The 14,537-nt window shown below is 43.6% G+C and overlaps 1 protein-coding gene across 6 annotated transcripts in view; it reads right to left on the bottom strand.

Annotated features, from left to right (window-relative positions):
- mllt10 (MLLT10 histone lysine methyltransferase DOT1L cofactor) overlaps positions 1-14,537 on the bottom strand; it is a 39,392-nt gene that overhangs the window by 23,473 nt on the left and 1,382 nt on the right. For 4 of the 6 annotated variants that reach the window (XM_030348698.1, XM_030348699.1, XM_030348700.1 and 1 more), the window contains exons 2-7: positions 14,213-14,292; positions 9,692-9,746; positions 7,500-7,609; positions 6,956-7,059; positions 6,339-6,432; positions 3,794-3,883 (exon numbers count right to left, since the gene is read on the bottom strand). In XM_030348698.1, the coding sequence (XP_030204558.1) occupies positions 3,794-3,883; positions 6,339-6,432; positions 6,956-7,059; positions 7,500-7,609; positions 9,692-9,746; positions 14,213-14,292 (533 nt within the window). The remainder of the gene's footprint in view (positions 1-3,793; positions 3,884-6,338; positions 6,433-6,955; positions 7,060-7,499; positions 7,610-9,691; positions 9,747-14,212; positions 14,293-14,537) is intronic. The other 2 variants (XM_030348701.1, XM_030348702.1) reach the window with 1 other exon arrangement.

Here is a 14,537-nt window from a genome sequence, read left to right as displayed (position 1 = left end):
GTGTGTGTGTGTGTGTGTGTGTGTGTGTGTGTGTGTGTGTGTGTGTGTGTGTGTGTGTGTGTGTGTGTGTGTGTGTGTGTGTGTGTGCGCGCAATCTTTTAGACCTCATCGTAATTCGACTGCAGGGTCCAACATGCGGTATACATCTAATCGACAAAACCTGCTACACACACATCTGAGCCAACTGACCTCTGACCATGGAATGTATACGTGTGTGTGTGGCCTGCCTTGCTAATGCAAATCAGGCGACGGAAAGGCCTGGGGTCTCATTTATAAAACTGTGCGTGGGATCGTTACTAAAAATGTGCGTACGCCCAGAAGCCAAGTTTTGCGTGCGCCAAAAAATATTCAGATTTATAAAACACTGCGTACGCACACCTGTACGCAATCTTTGCTTTATAAATCACATACTGACTACAATTGTGCGCAGCTGAATCAGCTTCACGTTCCGCCCTCTACACGCCCCTTTTTAACCATAAATGGTCAATGCAAATGACCTCATGAATGCGATCTGCATATAAAACAGACTCAGATGCCGGTATTATGTCTTGTTGGAAACAATGGCAGAAGTACTGAGAAAATCAAAAAAGCGAAATTTCACGGAGGTTGAAGTGGAGACACTTGTGGGTGAGATGGAGGCCCGAAAGGTAGTTTTGTTCGGCGGTCACGGGATTGGGATCGCCAACAACAAAAAGCAGAGTGAGTGGCAACATGTTGCTGCAGCAGTGAACTCTGTCAGTAGCACGGAGCGCACTGTCCCAGAATTAAAAAAAGAAGTGGTCTGACATAGTTACATATTTTTATCTAGCCTACCAATAAATCGTTATGGTCCCTAAATACCCTCTCCCTCCGAATCCTGCCATTTGCATGGTCCGCCAGAAGTGCCATATGGTGCAGCATTACCACGGCGCTCACCTCTGTATTTATAGGGTTACGGTAATAAGACTGACGAGAACGCCTTGGATAATCAGTTTGTAATTACCCACGTAAAATGTTCTTGAACATAACCCCTTTTTAATGCCTGATTTGTCATGAAAAGCATCAAGAGTAACGGACAACGATTGTGATGAGTGTGGCTTGGTTTTTCACACTTGGGATTTAATTGACATTCGATCATGTGTTTACAGTGTCACATAAAAATATTATGTTATTGACACATGTTGGACAGATGCTTTATTCCATGCAGTCGCGCCGTCAGTGGACAGTATGGATTGACGGGATTAAATATAGGGCATTTCTTTTTATTTCTATTCTAAGGAGATATTTCTGGAGTTATAACTGAGAAATAACGCAGTGGACTTAAATTATTCTGATTAGGATTTAACGCATGATACGGGTTGAAATTAAATTGATGAAGGGCGATGATAAAACATAATCGTTCTTCTCACTCTGCAATTCTTCGGTCTGACTTCAGTTCACCACCACACCGTCTGTGTCGCCAATTCTCCTTTTCCTCCAAACCATGCGTACGCATGGGTCAGAGTTTGCTTAGGGCTGCGCACATTTTCCCGTCAAGTTGGTTTTTTATAGATCACAACCTTGGCGTGAAAAGTCACGTACGCCAATTTCAGCCCCGTTTTGTGCGTACGCAACGGTTATAAATGAGACCCCTGGGCCGTTCAAGTGAACCCCATAAGCCATCATGCTGAAGCTGGCATTGGAAGACAAAAAGACTCAACACGTAATTATCTTTTTAAGGCGTTTTGCACACGGCCAAAATGAAGACACATTTACAAAAACTGGTTTAACAGGAGGAGCAATCTCACCAACAGAGAAAATAGCACGGCATTCAATCAATTGGTCGATTTCAACGGAGCAATTATTGCACCAAACAATTAGGTAGAGAGAAACAACTGGGTAGAGAGAGTGACTCGTTCTGATGTCCATTACGATGCATGGCCCGTACACAGACCCAGCTCAGAGAATCCTTTGTGAATGCATCCATTCAACGCTCATGTTAATATAATGTTTCAGGTTGGTTAAACTGTAAAAAAAGGCCAACGTTCGAGCCATAAAAGGCTTATAATGGAAGGGATTATAATATTACAGCGATATCACAATGTCCCCTGAAACGAAATTCCATAAAGATAACTTTTTATCTTATTAGGATAAAAAATATACGATAGGAGTGGACTGACCTGGCTGTCGCTCAGCTGGATAGCCGTTACGTGCATTAGTATACAGTAGAGGTCAATGCGATGCATGCCAAATTACTATGATTATAATGACAATATATATTCAATATATCTGACCCTTATATTGGCAGTAAGATTGATGGCAGTTACAATGCTATCACTCGGTCCATTTCGCATTGCACCATTGACACAATGACACGCACATGCACAAGCACTTAAATGACACCAAAATATAAACATTAGTCTTCCTTGAAATGAGCCGTTTCATTATTTATTTATTTTTTTAAATCACGTAAAGTTGATATATTAAATGTTAGCATAACACATAAAAACACATAAAAATCGAAGTTGACTCCACATGTCACACAAACAAACATATACACACACACACACAGCAGCACGAGCACACGTCAACTGACCACAGCATGCCTGCATTCGACACACGACAGCACACAATTGGTTTTCAGGGCCTTTTCTAATCACTCGTAATGGGAGAATCCAACAATTGTGTCACATCTGGCTGGTGATCTGTACCCTTCAAGCCAGCAAGAATGGATGCATTGTGAGAGGGCCGCCCGAACCGGGGCACGGCCAGAGGGGGGGGGGGGGGGGGGGCCTTGAGAGTCAAGGGTGAGGCAGAGGATGGGTGGAGGAGGGGTGGTCGGGAAAACCATACACTCTGTCAATAACAGCCCACACTGTGACGAGGATCAGGCCCGATACACGGCCCGCCTTTAGATTACAGCGGTGTATGAACCGAGTATACCCAATTAAAGTGCAGATACATTTTCTTAAACCCCGACCACCCAATAAAGGCGTGCTGAGGTCGGAGTCGAGAGAAGATGGGAGTTTTTGACTTGTGATGCGCTACACGTCTGGAATGAAAAAGGCGCCGGCCTTATTCAATTGAAGACACTCTTCTGCTTTGTGGTTGCGTGGCCTTCAGAGACACGACTGTGAAATAGGTGGAACAGATGAGTTGGTGGCTCGTGTAAATTCTGATTCTGCGATGCCTGTGATTACACGTTTTGCTAACTGCCATGACTGATTACCTCGCTAATACAACATTCATTACAGCCGGCTGCACAGTGGTGTTGTCTGCAGGTGGGCCTTTGGTCGTATCGCTTATTTAAAAACCCACGGCAAATTCCACAGACTCTAGTTCTATACAACGTCAGCCTTTACAAAATCAAGCCTTTGTTTGTCCAAATCGCCTAGTTATATTGGTTAACTGTCAGGATGTGGAAACCTGGGACCTTTGCTGTGTGATTGCTGTGAATATGACCAAACCCCATCTGTTTAAAGAGATAATTGTTTACCCATTCATGTTTGTATACTTTTTTACAAGATTTCCATCTGTTTTGTTGTCTTTACAGAGTAGTATAGGCCAGTGTTAAGTTTTTCGTTCCAAGTTTTTCCATTGAATTCTATGCATGAATCTGAAATCTCAACTCTGGAATGTGTCCTGAAGATTACATTTAGGGCTGATTAACCTCTGAAGAGAGCTGTGATCTTGCCTGACCGCGATCTCGCCCTGTGTGCCTCTTCAGTGTGAGCATGCTATCGCTGAGGGCATATGGTTGCTGATTGGTGGGAGGCAGAGAGAGAGGGTGGTAGGGTGGTGGGGGTTGGTGATGGGGTAAGGTCTGAGGGCTTACCTTGTTGTCCTGGTCTGAGGCTCTATCCATACACTGAGGGGAAGAGTCACTTAAGCTTTGAGACCTACTACCCCGGCCCCTGCTCCTTCGCTAAAAGGCAAAGAGGAACTCTGAGTTACTGGATGAAGTCCAGAAAAAGAGCGAAGTGTGAGCTATTCAGTTAAGAGAATAACAATTGAAATGCAAATAAAAAGAGGGAACTGAAATAAACCAACTGAAGTCAAGGATCCAAAGACCGTCAAAGACAGCCACAAATAGACAGTTTCATAAGATCTTATAAAACATACACCAATGTTGAGGTCAGTGGACTTTGCTATGTCATATGAATACACAATGACCGTTTTTTATACCTTTGATGTTGACCAAACACTCAAAGTCCTTTCAATTTAGTTTAAGTTGCATTTAAAAATAGAGCAAGTAAGAAATCAGCACGACAACCAAGAAAACAAATAAATGCATCTTTCCTGTAGTCTTTTAGCCATTTATTAGAAACTGCTTGGCTAATTTAAAAGCTGGGCGGCATATGAAGAGGCACCCATGGAGACTTTGAAGAGCCCTGGCCATCGATCTCTGAGCCTGAGCTTGCTCACTTACAAAAAAAAAAAAGACTGTGCATAGTCTGTTACTATGGCGACGCAGAGACGAGAGGTTTCCTCCTGTTGTACTCCCAGGATTGAATTCAATCATACTCTCATATAAAGTGCTCATGTCTGACCCCTGGCAGTGGGGGGGGGGGGGGTCTATGCCTTAACTTGTAGTAACTCTGGCATGTTCCGTTCAGCTCGACATACCTGTGACGGGGGTGCCAACAATTGGCCGTGCACACAATCCGCCAGTCACACAGTAGACCCTCACATGAAAATGCTTTATCGAGTGATACTTAAATCCTAATCCTATCCTCCTTCATTGGGGTTTTAATTGCAAGTCTAGAAATGCTGGCGAAGAGCCCTGTATCTGCTGCTGGGCTAATTAGGTTAAACCCGTTGACATCTTGTTGACTTTATAACGGAAGCGGGAAAACAAAGATGCCAATCAAGAACACATAAGAAAACGGCAAGACCAAGATGGACGTGAAACTTAAAACTCTGCCGGGGTGACCTGATTCCACACTATAACGTTATTGTACTGCTTTTAAAATAGAAAAAGCCAAAAGCTAGTGATGATGAAATGCCTCGCCCAGCACAGCAGCAGACCCTCTCTGGGGGAGTCTGTTATGCAGACTAAACAAGGAGAATCCAGTTCTGGAATTAGATTTGGCTAAGCAGCAGGTCCAGTCAAATACCACATGTTGTTAACATGGCATGAACATCCATCACGCGGTATCTTATGAAAACCACTCTGCTAACAACATTGCTTTCCTCGTCATCGATTCCCTCTTACACATTCCTGTCATCCATACAATCCCGGCTTAATGACATTGTGCCCCGATGTCCAAAGCCATTCAAACGAGATCAATATGCCAGCGGGAGTCTCTCTGCATTTGTTAACATTGCAAAATGTCATCTGACTCTGCTGTGCGTGTGGATGTTTTATTGCTGCAAAGCCTGCCATCTCTCCCCCGCCCCTACCACCTCGAACAGATCTAATGCTGCAATCATGCCCCGCATTTTGTATTTCCCACCGGCCCCCCACCGGATACCTCACTCCTCTGTGTGATTTTGCGTGTCCGTGTCTGAGAATTTGTATTAATGTGCGTGTGTGTGTACGTGTGCATATATGTGTGCGTACAAGTGTGTGAACGCGTGCGTATATGTGCATGCGTGTGTGAGTAGGCGACGGGGGGTCTAACGAGCATGTTTGCATTACAACACATGGATGGGGAGGGGAATGAAGGCTGTAAAAGACGGATCGATTGAACCAGAGCACAACGGAGGAGGAGAATAGAAGACCGATGGACACTGGGACATCAGGAGGGGTGGATGGAGGTGCAGCATGGAACAAGGAGGTGTTCACAAGTGGGCATGGGGCAGGATGAACAACAACTTTGTCGTAGGAAAACAGAGAGGGGTTTTCGGGACTAACCCGCATGACGTGCTTCCAGTGCCAGCGAATGCGATGCAGGCCTTCTCATGCGCTAAACATTGGGTCTGTAAATCCATCAGTATCTACTTTTGCCGACGCCATAAAAAGTGCCTCAATAATTAAATAAATTAACGAAACTGTAATCGTTAAGGTTCTGAAATCTCTACTAATTGATGAATGGCTTCAAGGCTAGAGCAGGTTTTCAACATCATGTGGAGGCTGCCAACAACTCTCAGCTCCCTTCACTCAGTAAAAGGCCATAGAACATGGATTTTGCTGATAAAAAAAATATGATTTTCTTTTAAGCACTGTGAACAAAAGGTCAACAATGTAGAAAAATCGAATTAAATACAAAATATATCACGGCATGATATATGCCATGTGTAGGTAACGATCGATGAGGATTGGTATACATCATTCAACTAAAAATGTGTACCCTCTTCAGACATTGTCGATTGTACAGCAAACGGTTGTGTGACACAAATGTCTCTTATGTTATTTGCAGAATGACCGCAAGACTTACCAGTTTGCTGTGGTGGTACTTGCAGTATCCGCAGTACTTGACGTTGTCTGCGTCGGATCCCTGTTCCTCGCACAACAGCCCAGCGAACTGAGCACTGCAGAGCAGATCAAGAGCACAACAGAGGTTAAAGGGAAGTCTGAACTGTCACGTTGGACGGCATACTTCTCCCTAAATCACATTGCGACGACAGAAATTCCACGCATCGACGTGGCTCGGGGCTAGACATAACATGCGCTGCCATTCATAGCCTGCAGAATCAGAAGCTCAAGTCAAAGAGCCAAGTGTAAAAAAATAATAATAATAATCGACTTGTCTATAACAAACGCCTGCGATTGAAGCGGCCCTACGAAGACACATGACAGACACCAGACGAATAAAACATCCCTTGTTTGACCGGGCTCGTGAGCTAAGGACCACGAGAAACTCTGTGAAAAGACACGCCATTAAAATATCACGTGCCCTCACAATCTTGTTAATAGAAATACGATGTAAAGAGCTTAAGGCAAGGCTAAAAGGAAAATCAATAACTCCATCCGCTAAGTGTGGTTTAGGAAAAAAAAAAAAAAAAAAGGAAGGGGGGGGGGGGGGGGGAAAGCCATAATGTAATGATTCCTCACCATGTTACGTGGAAGGCTTGTCGACAGCCATGCTTGTTGCAGGTCATGCAGGCTCCTGTGGCAGCCTTGCTCTCTCTGCCCTGGTCCTCGCAGATATAGCATGTCTGTTGGCATAACACATGAACAATCAGGTATCGCATTTATGTATATTCTGTGCATACATATTATATATACATTCATATTGTTTTACATATATTCTTTAGAACTAAAGCAATCTATATATATATATATGTATATATATATAGGCTAAATATATATAAAGTCTATAGTAAGTCAAAGAAAAATTTAACTTTTAGTCATTTTAACATAACGCGCATTGAGGTCACCTACAAAATGCAATATTTGGAGCAGATGTTTTAAAAAACTTAAAATGAACACAGTAGAGGTGGTTATCATTTGCGACCACAGGCACGCTTCTGTTTAAGTTACAACGGCTGAACTTCCATCCCTCTCTGCGTGTGCGCAGCCCGAGTCTGTTCCAGTCAGCGCGTGTTCGATGCCCCTTGCCAATATGTCTGCCCGTGTAAATGCGCGGTCAAAGTACCTTGTTGTAGCGATCATGCGGTACAGACTGCAGTACGATGGGCTCCATCGTCGAGACGTTGGCGAACTCCACCTCGGGTATGTACAGCGCACATACTACGTGGGCCCAGCCTGCAAGACAACCAATGGGGAGCCACAAGGGTTACACACAGAACTGGCTGCTGGCTCGATCCGCAGGGCGTGTGAAAGCAGCGGACACCAGGAGGTTAAGGGAACAATTAGGATGGGGGAAAGTTATACCCTATTTTTGATGAGAGCCCGTATAGTTTGGCGGTTCTGGAAACCAATGTTGTGATATACTTTGGTCGTATTTAATTGTCTTGAAAGTCTATCGACACAAACATTCTTCAAAAGGTGAGCATACACACACAATCATCAAGTTAAACTTTTGACATTTTTTGCAAAGTAATTGCAAAGTACTAAAACAAATGAATTACTTGCGGCCACACACACACACACACACACACACACACACACACACAGCTAGCTGTCAATGAAGACATGCAGGCCGTCGAGAGCAGTAGAATGATGGGATGGGAGAAGGGGGGGCCTTTACGCCAGAGTGGCAGCAGGCTTGACAAGGATTTTACGAGGTGCCCTAGGAGGTGAACGACGGGTCAAACGGAGGTGGGAGCCTCCCCGCCACACTGGAGGTGTCTGTTTTTCCCTGTGGCGGAAACAAAAACAGGCTTAAACTTACAGTTGAACCCCTGACCTGCCTTTGACCTGAAGAGAGGGAGGGAGTGAGGGGAGAGAGGGGCGTCCGGGGCAGAGGGCGGGACAGGGTGGGAGGGAGGGAGGGAGGGCGGGAGGCAGGGAGGGAGGGTGTGAAATGGGCGCTTGTTGATGTTTTGAAGTCCCTGCAAGAATCTGGAAGAGGCCTATAAACCAGGACTATAAAAGTGGCACAGAGGCTTCCCTCCTTAGAGCCAGCCGCTCACACCCAGGCACAAACAAACCTGCCGTTGATTCAGAGGAACGACTTGGCAGCAACTGTCGTGGTAAAACACGGATGAGGAAATCTATGATTTAGTGTTGGACATTTCAACACCTTTCCGACATAGCAGAGGGGAAGCCGGCAAAGGCCTAACTTCCGTTCTCTGTTTTTAAACGTGATAAATATAGTTAGTAAGTTATACGGGTTAAAGGAAACCTCATGGGCACGACAAAGATTAATTAATGATGTGTGCTTTCAGCCCCCAAACACCTCACCAACGCTTGACAGCAAGAACAGCAGTTCCCAAATTAGTCACTCGCATGTTATAAAACATTCTAAAATTACCCAAAGTAAAGCACAAATTAAACCAGTGTTTGTGTAACATCTGTCTTTGTGCGAGTCAAGGAACACCGGGCTCCAATAAGAAGATGTTTATCTACTGGCCTCTTCCCAATTGGCCAGGGCCATTCGACCCAATGAAGAGGAATGAGGGGGTGATATCATTCTATTGATGCTAATACGAAGCCTTACTACTGTCCCACCTGAAACAACAAACTATCTCACAGATAAGGTAGCTGGGAGGAGGAGGCGGAGGAGGAGAAGGAAGAAGGGAGAGCAGGAGAAATGGAGGAGGGGAAGAAAGAGAGAGAGCGGGGTCATGCAAAGGGTAGAATAAAAGAGAAAGTAGTAAAACGGTGTGTGTTAGTGTTGCCCTGATGCCTCCCGGCAGGCCTGGACACAATCCCACAGCTGTGCCTCTCCGACTTAAACACACACACACACACACACACACACACACACACACACACACACACACACACACACACACACACACACACACACACACACACACACACACACACACACACACACACACACACACACACACACACACACACACACACACAATATTTACAGTCTCCACCGAGCTGACCTCCGAATGAACCCAAAAAGGAGCCTCCTTACAGGCCATGCACTATACCCATCTTAGCCCGCCCCCTCGTAAACACACACTCTCTCTCTCTCTCTCTCTCACACATACACACCACTGCCACGGACGACAGAGCGAGACAAGGTACACAGACGTGCGCAACCAACAGCTACATAACTCTCCCAGCATGATCACACCCCTTAAACCTGCCCGTGACACACAATTAATAGCGAGAATATACAAGGGAGACCCACCGCAAGACACACAAGATGTGCGCGCGTGCGAGCGTGTGAAAGTGTGTGCGTGTGCGTGTCGAGACCTTTACCTCCATTGTCGGTCCTCTTGAGGGCTCCGTCTTTGTGGGGACACAGCTCACACCTCTGTGGAGAGCGGGAAGGGAAAACAGCGGGTGAGGAAACGCTTCTTCAACATCACCTACCACAGATGCTGAGCTAGTACGCACATGGAGGTTGGCCAGCTGTTGATATCCATGCAGGTAGAACCGGTTAGCCGGGGGGGGGGGGGGGGTTACGTGTGCCGCGCAAAAGCAACTTTTCTAGTCAAGCACAACCGTTATCAGACACACACACCCACACCCACACTTGGGGTTTGACTGCGCTCTTTACATCTGTGTGTGTGTTTTAGCCCGAGGCAATTATCTGAGCTATAAAGCCAAACGCATAACTGCACGGGCGACATTCCTCGTCACCATGAATCCTTAAGCCACAAATGAGTTGACATGACCACTGACACATGCACACAGCTGTGTGCATGTGGCGCCACTTCCAAAGGGGTTGGGGTTCGATTGCGCTCTATACCTCACCCTCCTCACGGAAAAAGCTATTTTTCCACAACTCCTCTCATGCTAACCACCGATTTGATCTAAACCAACTCTATTTGTTTCCTCAATACCCAAATAAGTTAGGGTTAGTTGTTAAAGTCTATGCAGTACAGCCCCAACAGGTGTAAACATTTTGACGCAAAGGCTAGATTTAACAGTAGGTAGGGATGTTTTACCATCTCCTCCTAGACCATTTGTCCCATCGCTTATTGGACTACACCCTTTCTTCCAAATAATTCCATATGAACCCGGTTTTCTATTTCGTCAATGTCGACCAAATGTTTTAACTTCATTATTTTTTTATAAACAAATATGTATTGTTCTGCCACATTCTTTCGATTATCATGTTCCCAATTTCCCATGTCATGTCCGTCATAGCTCAGTGAGTTATAGATCCCACCAGGTAGTGAATATGCATTAGGAACTGTTTCAACCAAACCTCTTTTGATGGGAATCTGCACCCCATTTAAAATGCTGGCAATGATAATAATATAAATAACAAAACAACTAAGTGTGAAGAAAACACCCACTTCTGAAACATAGTACTGAAACAACAGAGTAGAGCCTGCAGTGCAGAAGGTCCATCACACGTTGTGTGGTTGGACTGAGCTAACTTTAGGGGAAAGGGCTGGACTACATTGAACCTACATCCAGCCACCTGGTCTGAGATATTGCATGAAACAAAATAATCGTTAATGGTTGACAACTTCAAGCAGCCTTTTCCTCATTGAGGGCACCATAACGGTGAGGCAGTTGGCAGTAGGGTCGCAGTTTTTCGACAATGGGTCTATAACTTTGAGTTTCCTCCAGCAGTTGTGTCGCTGAATTTACAGTTTCCCTTCTTATAAAATTTCTCCCACTATGTCCTTGAGACCGGTTATGCTGCTATTGCAGCTAGGTTCTGAATTATTTTATATATTGTTCAGAGTTTTGTAAAAGAGTAGAAACATTGTACTACTTTGTTTTATTAATAGCTTTCCATCCAAGTCTAGTACTATTGATTAATTATTAAAATAAATTGAAAATGGGGCATACTGATTGTGACAATGTGTACAGATTCTTTCCAAATAAATATGAGTCAGTCACACTCAAAGAAATAATAAAATGGCTTGTAATGGACATGTTGAGATATTGAGGACAACCACTCTGTCAATAGCAATATACAGCATTTCGATAATGTTTCTTTTTTTTTACGGCTTCTATAAATATATTTGGACTATCTGGATGACTTTAAAAAGGCACTCAAACTAATAACCAATAAATATTTTTTGTAATACCATTTGCTGTCTACAAACATTAGTATAGTGGCTGTATTCCCCAATGAGATAGAAACTCCCAAGAAATTCACATTAAGATTAACAATAATACAGATAACGTACAAAATAAGCCCTTCACTTTATAGGCTGTTTTGATAATATTATCATGCGCAAATTTGTATTACAAATAACTTTGAATTAAAAGCCTAAAAGCATGGTCGTTCATTCCAGTAGAAGATGGCTTGCATTTAAAAAAAAATGATATCCTGAGTGAGAATAGGAGGGATAGCTGTGAGTAAGGTACGATATGGGGCGGCTTGGCAGGGAATGAAGTGATATCATATGATAAAAAAATATCAGAGGGAACTCCCACGTGTCAAGTTGACCTTTTTCTGAGTCCTCAAGCAAATCTTAATTTCGAGGAAAGCGGTATTTTCCACCAGGGATCACATTAGAACACTTAAGTAGTTCATGGCAAACTAACTGGAGTCATGGCAAGTCATATTTTGTCTGATTTGTCCCAATAATAAGAAATGCAAAGATGTGTTTTCATGATTGACAGATGGGAAATAATATAGAATGATTGATTTAATTGTATGGATAAAGAAGATAATGAATCCATGGAATAACAAGTGCAAGTGAGAAAACCTGTTTCCAACTTGGTCCCTGAAATAACAAGTGTCAAATATAAAAATATAACAGTAAAACAAATCGACATTGATGGGTTTTAAATATTATTTTCTTAGGGACAGAATTGTATGGGAATATGTTAAACATTTAAGAATGTTAGCCAATTTCCAAACTTAAGAAAAGCATGTACAAATCACTGTATAACACTCAATAAAATGTCAGTAATGCCATAAATAAAACCTGATGATTGCATCCCTAAGCAATACAATGTTGTAAACAAACACTATACATTTATATTCATTGTACTATGAGTTGATATACATCATCATCCTTAGATTAGCTGGCATTATTCCTCATAAAGGAAACATGTTTGGGGGAAGCAACATTGTTTCCAATGGCAGCAAGAGCATGTGTGTATCCTGGGTGAAAAAACATATATATTTATTATGAAAAATAAAAAATAAACCTAAAGCCTAGAATTACTATTAAGTGTAATAAGTACGTAAGTATTACTCATTTTAGTCATTATTGTGCAACGTGTATCTTTCACAAAGAAGGAATGCTTTTAATTTGTGTGACTTGATATTTCAGATCTGTTGTCTCAGAGCCGTCATGTTAAAACAGCATCAATAAATAATAAATGCAGAATGACGATAAACTATTAAATGTGTTCATCCTGTGTATTGTGTTGTCTGCTGTTCATTCACAAAATGTATTGGGGGCGTGCTCTTTGTTCTGCTCTGCCCCATAATTGTTTGTCGTCGCTATTCCAGTTTAGCATAAACAGTTGCTAAATAGACATTTTCTGTCAGGATTTTCAGAGTGGTTGGATTGTTTATGGTTTCCAATAAAGTACAGCCAGCCTGAGCCAATAATCTGCCATTCAATTGAAACGTTACAATACAAAGATATTCATAATAAATCATAATGATCCTAGCACACATTTAGTTGACCACAAAGACAGTTAAAACATAAATCCAGAAATTGGTAATTTGACAAACGGCTGGAGAACGGTCATTAACCAAAAACTGAATGTCTGTGGATACAATCCTAGGCTCCAATTGGGCAGAGTCTCAAGGTGTCCTTGAGCAAGTGATTATTGATTCTGACAAAACTGGTTGTCACCATGCATGGTTAGTTGGTTACCATCTCTTTGTGGGTGTGGGTCATGGTAGCTCGAAACGCACTGTACGCTATTCACTCTATATACCATTAATCTCCCCAGCAGATCATCAACTCAAAGTCAGAGCCCACTGAATCTCAGACTTTACATTGATCTCAGTCATTTGGATGATTCCATTTGCAGGGCTAACCAACAGACTTGCGGTTAATCTAATACAGCACTTTAATATTCCAATGTTTAAGCGGCTGTTAAGATAGTGGAACCCTCCACAATGAATTGCTAGACGGTGGATGGGCCGACGGTGAATGACGTGAGCACTACGTATATATTAGTGGATATAGTGTATAGTATACTATAAACACGACAGCATGCTTTGTTTTAAGATTGCAACTTAAATCCCAAACCATGCTCTATGTTCTCCAAGTTAAGTCAAGTACAAAACTGATGGGTGGAAGCTGGCAGAAGTAAGCACCGTCTAAAGGCTGAGTTATGGTTCCACGTTGACGCGACGCAAGGTGGTTTACGGGCCTATTATGTCCTTGCGCACCATCCTTGCGTCCACCACAAGGGCCTGACGTGCGCCTCCCAAAAATTGTAACTTTCCGCAGCAGCAAGGGCTGTGATTGGCCCGCTCACAAAAAACCAGACGCAGAACCAAAACAGGTTCAAGCCCGCTTCGCGGTGTCTGCGTGGTCATTGCGTTGCGTCGACGTGGGACCATAACTGAGCCTTAAGTGGCAATGCAGATCGAGTCTGACGTAAACGGTTGGCGGGACCAAGGAGAGAGGTGGTCCAACCACTCGTTCGACCCACATCCCTCGCCACAATCGGAACACACAGCACTACTGCCGTCCGCCACCAACCGATTTCACACCGCCAACAGGTATAGGACCCAGTATGCAGCAAGACTTGCACATGCCGATTAATACATGGGGCGAGTCTTTATGAAAGAGAAAATAGATAAAATAGCAGACAAATCTGCATGTATTGACTTACCACACGGGCGGCTCTCTCCTGAGATTCACACTTCCTACAGAACCAGGGTCCAGTGGGCACCTGCACAATGCCATAACAGGCTGCAGGGGAGCAGAAAGAAAGGAAGGGGACAGGTGTTAGTTATCTCTAGCACAACAAAAGGACTTTATCACGGTTGTTTGGTTTCTTCTCTGCAGTAGATAAGGAAACCACATTCACACGTCCACTGACAGAACAATCATGGCACCCATTTCCCGATCTCACACCTATTCTATTACTGCTACTCTTTCCCACAGAGCAATCAAAAGGGTAAAATTCCATCAAGGACTATCCCCCATATAGGCCA

The sequence above is a fragment of the Gadus morhua genome, chromosome 23 (genome assembly GCF_902167405.1).
Source record: "Gadus morhua chromosome 23, gadMor3.0, whole genome shotgun sequence".
NCBI classification, from domain to species: domain Eukaryota; kingdom Metazoa; phylum Chordata; class Actinopteri; order Gadiformes; family Gadidae; genus Gadus; species Gadus morhua.
This window is presented reverse-complemented; position numbering and strand designations above follow the sequence as displayed.